General features: G+C 23.1%; 1 protein-coding gene across 1 annotated transcript in view; it reads left to right on the forward strand.

The window, feature by feature from the left end:
• Positions 1 to 969: 969 nt before the first annotated feature.
• The window catches only part of LOC115240312 (aminopeptidase Ey-like), a 12,277-nt gene continuing 9,019 nt past the window's right edge, over positions 970 to 4,227 (forward strand). The window contains exons 1-2 of the mRNA XM_029815384.1: positions 970 to 1,202; positions 3,593 to 4,155. Of these exons, the coding sequence (XP_029671244.1) occupies positions 3,626 to 4,155 (530 nt within the window). The 5' untranslated portion in view covers positions 970 to 1,202; positions 3,593 to 3,625. The remainder of the gene's footprint in view (positions 1,203 to 3,592; positions 4,156 to 4,227) is intronic.

Raw genomic sequence — 4,227 nt, forward strand, 5'->3', positions numbered from 1 at the left:
AGTATTCAAAATGTTATTAGATACTTAAATTTGTAATACATTGGCTTTCTTTATTTAATAATAAAAATTATAAGATTATAATATTATAATAAAGAAGTTATATCATATTATTATTTTTTATCCTTTTCTAAATACTTTCTAAAATTATCATATTTATAGAAAAGCAGATGCAGTAAAATATACATCATAGCAATATTTCTTTGTTCATTGATCTTTGACCATTCTTGGTCAAATAAACATTATTATATTATGTATCGCTTAAAATTCTTTAATTTTTGTCTACAAAACAATTTTTTAATACAATGCATTTTTTGAGATATTTGCAACAGTTATTGAAAAGTTTATCCTAAGTGTATTAAAGATATATAACAAAAATACAATAAAGATACCTATATACAATTCATGTGGCATAAAATATTTTACGTTTTATTAGCATTTTTGAAATAAATTTAATATTAATTTATATTTGTTTAAAGATAAATATCACTTTTTCCAAACAATATTAAATAACAATTGAAACACATATTTTGTTAATTATCGAGTTGAATTATTAGTTATTCAAATGCACATACATGAAAAGAATGCATGCGTACGCATACATATATCATTGATACTAATCATAAAGAAATTGCTGCAAAGAAAGATGCATTAAAAAAATTATTAATAATTAATTCTACATATATAATATACATTTAGAAATTAAACAAATTAAAAAAAAAAATAGAACTATGTGTATTAAAAAAATAGAGATTATATTCTTACACATACATACATATAAGTATATACAAAAAAGATTTTTAATATGAGAACAAACAATAAAAATATCAAATAATTATTTTCTATATTTTCTTTTTTTTTAGATTAAATTACTTTGAATTTTCAAATAACGCGTAATGATTATTATGTGCTAATGCCTGATAGCGTTTAAAAGTTAATAAGATGTATTTTGATTATCCTTCATGATTAAGAACCTTACAAGTTGTTGACATAACATCACATATTTATTATAATGTTATGTACCGAGCGGTATTAGTTATTGGTGTTCTTTCGAAATGATAAGATCGTGATTGTGTTGATATATACTTCCAATATCACACGGATAGCGAGACAATAGAAGATAGAGAAATTGGCTGTAGCTAATTTTTATAAAGGATCATATAGTTGTATAATACAACTTGTGGGATACAATCTCAATATACAAAGTGAGTTGCATAAAATACACATGTATATGTCTGCTTTAAATATACAAAAAATGCGAGCACAAAAATATAAAACGCATTTAAATTGCTCCTAAGTACAAACACGAATCAAATGTGTATCATAATATTTTAATAATCTTGAATATTTCTTTATCGTTCATTAATTATTCGACGTGTGAAATTATGTTCTACACATTTTGTAATAGAAATCTATGATATATGCGATCTTTAGAATAAAGTAAAGAATTGTATAGTAACAACACGAGGGGATATAAACCATATTGTTAAAAATGATGTATATCTATCAGATTCAAGCGGTAACTGTTTTCGATTTTTTATTCTCTCGATCTGATTTATTTAAGACAATATATTTAAAAAGTTTTGTAAATATGAATTCAATTTTGTCAAATAAGTAACGACCGAATGGATAAATACAATACATAATAAATAAATAGAAGCATCGGTCACATAAGAAATATAGGACACACTCACAGAGTAATATAGGGCAAAACATACATAAAATAAAGTATACAAAATGTGACTTCCAAAACGCGTTAACAATATATCGAACTGGCATTTGCTACGGATTCAATGCAGTTTTTCTTTAAAAACTGAAATATTACATATATTACTTTTTTAAAATAAAATTTAATGTAATTAATAATCTCTATTTAGTTTTTATTTATAAAATTAAGTATTTCAAAACTCCAGTCGCGTGTTAATGAGAACATATTCAAAAATATTATCTCGGCAAGAAAGGTTGAATATATCGTAAGAAAAAAAATTTAATTAATTAATAACTATTAATTGAAGAATGTAATAAAATATTTTAATTACAAAGATTTGCAATCAAGTAACTGTAAGTACACAATTGGATATATTGCAAGCTCTTTCAAGTAGCATGTTAATAAGCAATATGTGTATGTGTTATGATTTGTACAAATATGATAATATATAATTCCAATTATAATAATCTATTTATCAAATTTAATTACTCCAGAAAAAAGAAACTTTATATCTTATAAATTTCTTAACTTATGTAAGTATTTAAATTTAGACAAAAAATAGAGTGTTTTATGATATATCCTAGTTTAAATTGTCTTATTACTAGCTATAATATACGAGATATCATCGTATGCAGTTCAGTTAAAAAAACATTAATAAATATGGTAGATTTAAAGAAACAAAATAAAAAATATACTTTTGTTGTTTAAAAAATTATTTAAATTATATTAAATACATATTTTGATTTTTATATTCAAAAGAAATATTTTAGCATATTAGTTTTGTATGTAATACATTTTTTTTGTAGCTTAAGGTATATAAAACTTATTATTTGAAATATAAAAAATACGCGCGCGTATATTTGTGTGCGTGTATAATTACATTTATACAGTAATTACTTATATAGTTTATATCTTTGTTATTTTTTATATGTTTTTTTAAAAAATTCAATCACATTGTTTCTGAATATACTATAATTTATTGTATTTTTTATATTAGAAATTATAAGTTTTCAATCTTAAGCTATCAGTGACAGCATTTACATTATATTTTCTACATTTTCGCATGTTCAAAAATAAATTTGATTACTGTATTTTACTGTCCTGTAATTATTTCAAGAATTATGAGCGTAAGATAAAGATAGAACAGATAATTGTTACATACAAATTATGTTATAAATAATTATTACATTATTTTTTATTATAACAATCTATGTTATTTAATTTATTTTAATATCACATAGAGCTATTATTATAACATATCATGAAATATTAATTTTACATTGTTAATTTTTCTGTTTAAAATTTTCTGTCTCAAAAGTTGTTAATAATATCCGTAAGTTTAAAGAATATCTAGAGTAAAATCATTTTTAGATCAGTACATTTTAAGCTCGAAAATGAACAATATATTTTAAATATTATTAAATTTAACTAAAATAACATGAATTTTATAGCATATTATATAGTAAAATATATGACAAAAGTTTATCAACTTTTTTTAAATATGTGTGAATGATAAATATTCTTTTAATAAATGTGGATTTAATATTTTTTTCTCTTGTATTTATTTCTTTATTTTTATATATAATAATAAAACGATATAGAGAGAGTATTGCGCAACATTTAATTTCTCTTTTTTTATTTATTTTGTAATTTTGTATTTAGTTACTAAAGATGGTCCAATATTGAGATCACAACGTCTAATAAATGCAATTACGAAGAATAATATAATTTTGGCACCCCTCATCCAGTGGCTCTCATTTGCCCGTTTTATTTATTTATGGATATTTATTATTATTATTGTTATTATTATAGAGCATGATATACTAAGTTATCTTTAACTTTTTTGTCTCTTTTTTCTTCAAAAAAGAAAAAAAAAATTTTTTGCAGACATCTCAGGCAAATATTGAGAGAGAGAGAAATATGATATTTTTAAAATTATTATTAAGTAGCGGTTTATTCTTTGCCGCGGCGGCTCCTTTGACCAACAAACAGTCATTTACATTACTGGATTATATAAAACCAGAGCATTACAACATCAAGCTTATACCATATGTTATACCATATGATCAAGATACTTTCTATGGCGAATGCAACGTCAGCATTAATATTCTTCAACCAACGCATACTATAAATTTACATTCAGATGCACAATGTATACAGAATATAGAATTAATTGATAATCCACCAAGATTTCAGCAATCTGATGACACAAAAATGGTCATTTATAAACCGATAAAATATTTACGTGATAGTAAGACGCAGATTGCCGAGTTTTCCTTCAAGAATGAGATAGCATCGGGGCGTTACACCTTAAATATGAAATTTACTGGTGTTATAGCTGATAATGGAGGCTTCAGAACTTTTTCTTTAATGGACAGCAAATTTGTCCGTGTTATGGCTGATAACGTCGAAACTTTTGTTTTAATGGAAAGTGAATATAACAATAGAGGGTGAGTAATTAATAAATGTATGTTATATGAAATACATTGTGAAATACCTAATACATTGTAATTATATATATA

The sequence above is a fragment of the Formica exsecta genome, unplaced genomic scaffold (genome assembly GCF_003651465.1).
Source record: "Formica exsecta isolate Colony F162 unplaced genomic scaffold, ASM365146v1 scaffold423, whole genome shotgun sequence".
Lineage (NCBI taxonomy): Eukaryota > Metazoa > Arthropoda > Insecta > Hymenoptera > Formicidae > Formica > Formica exsecta.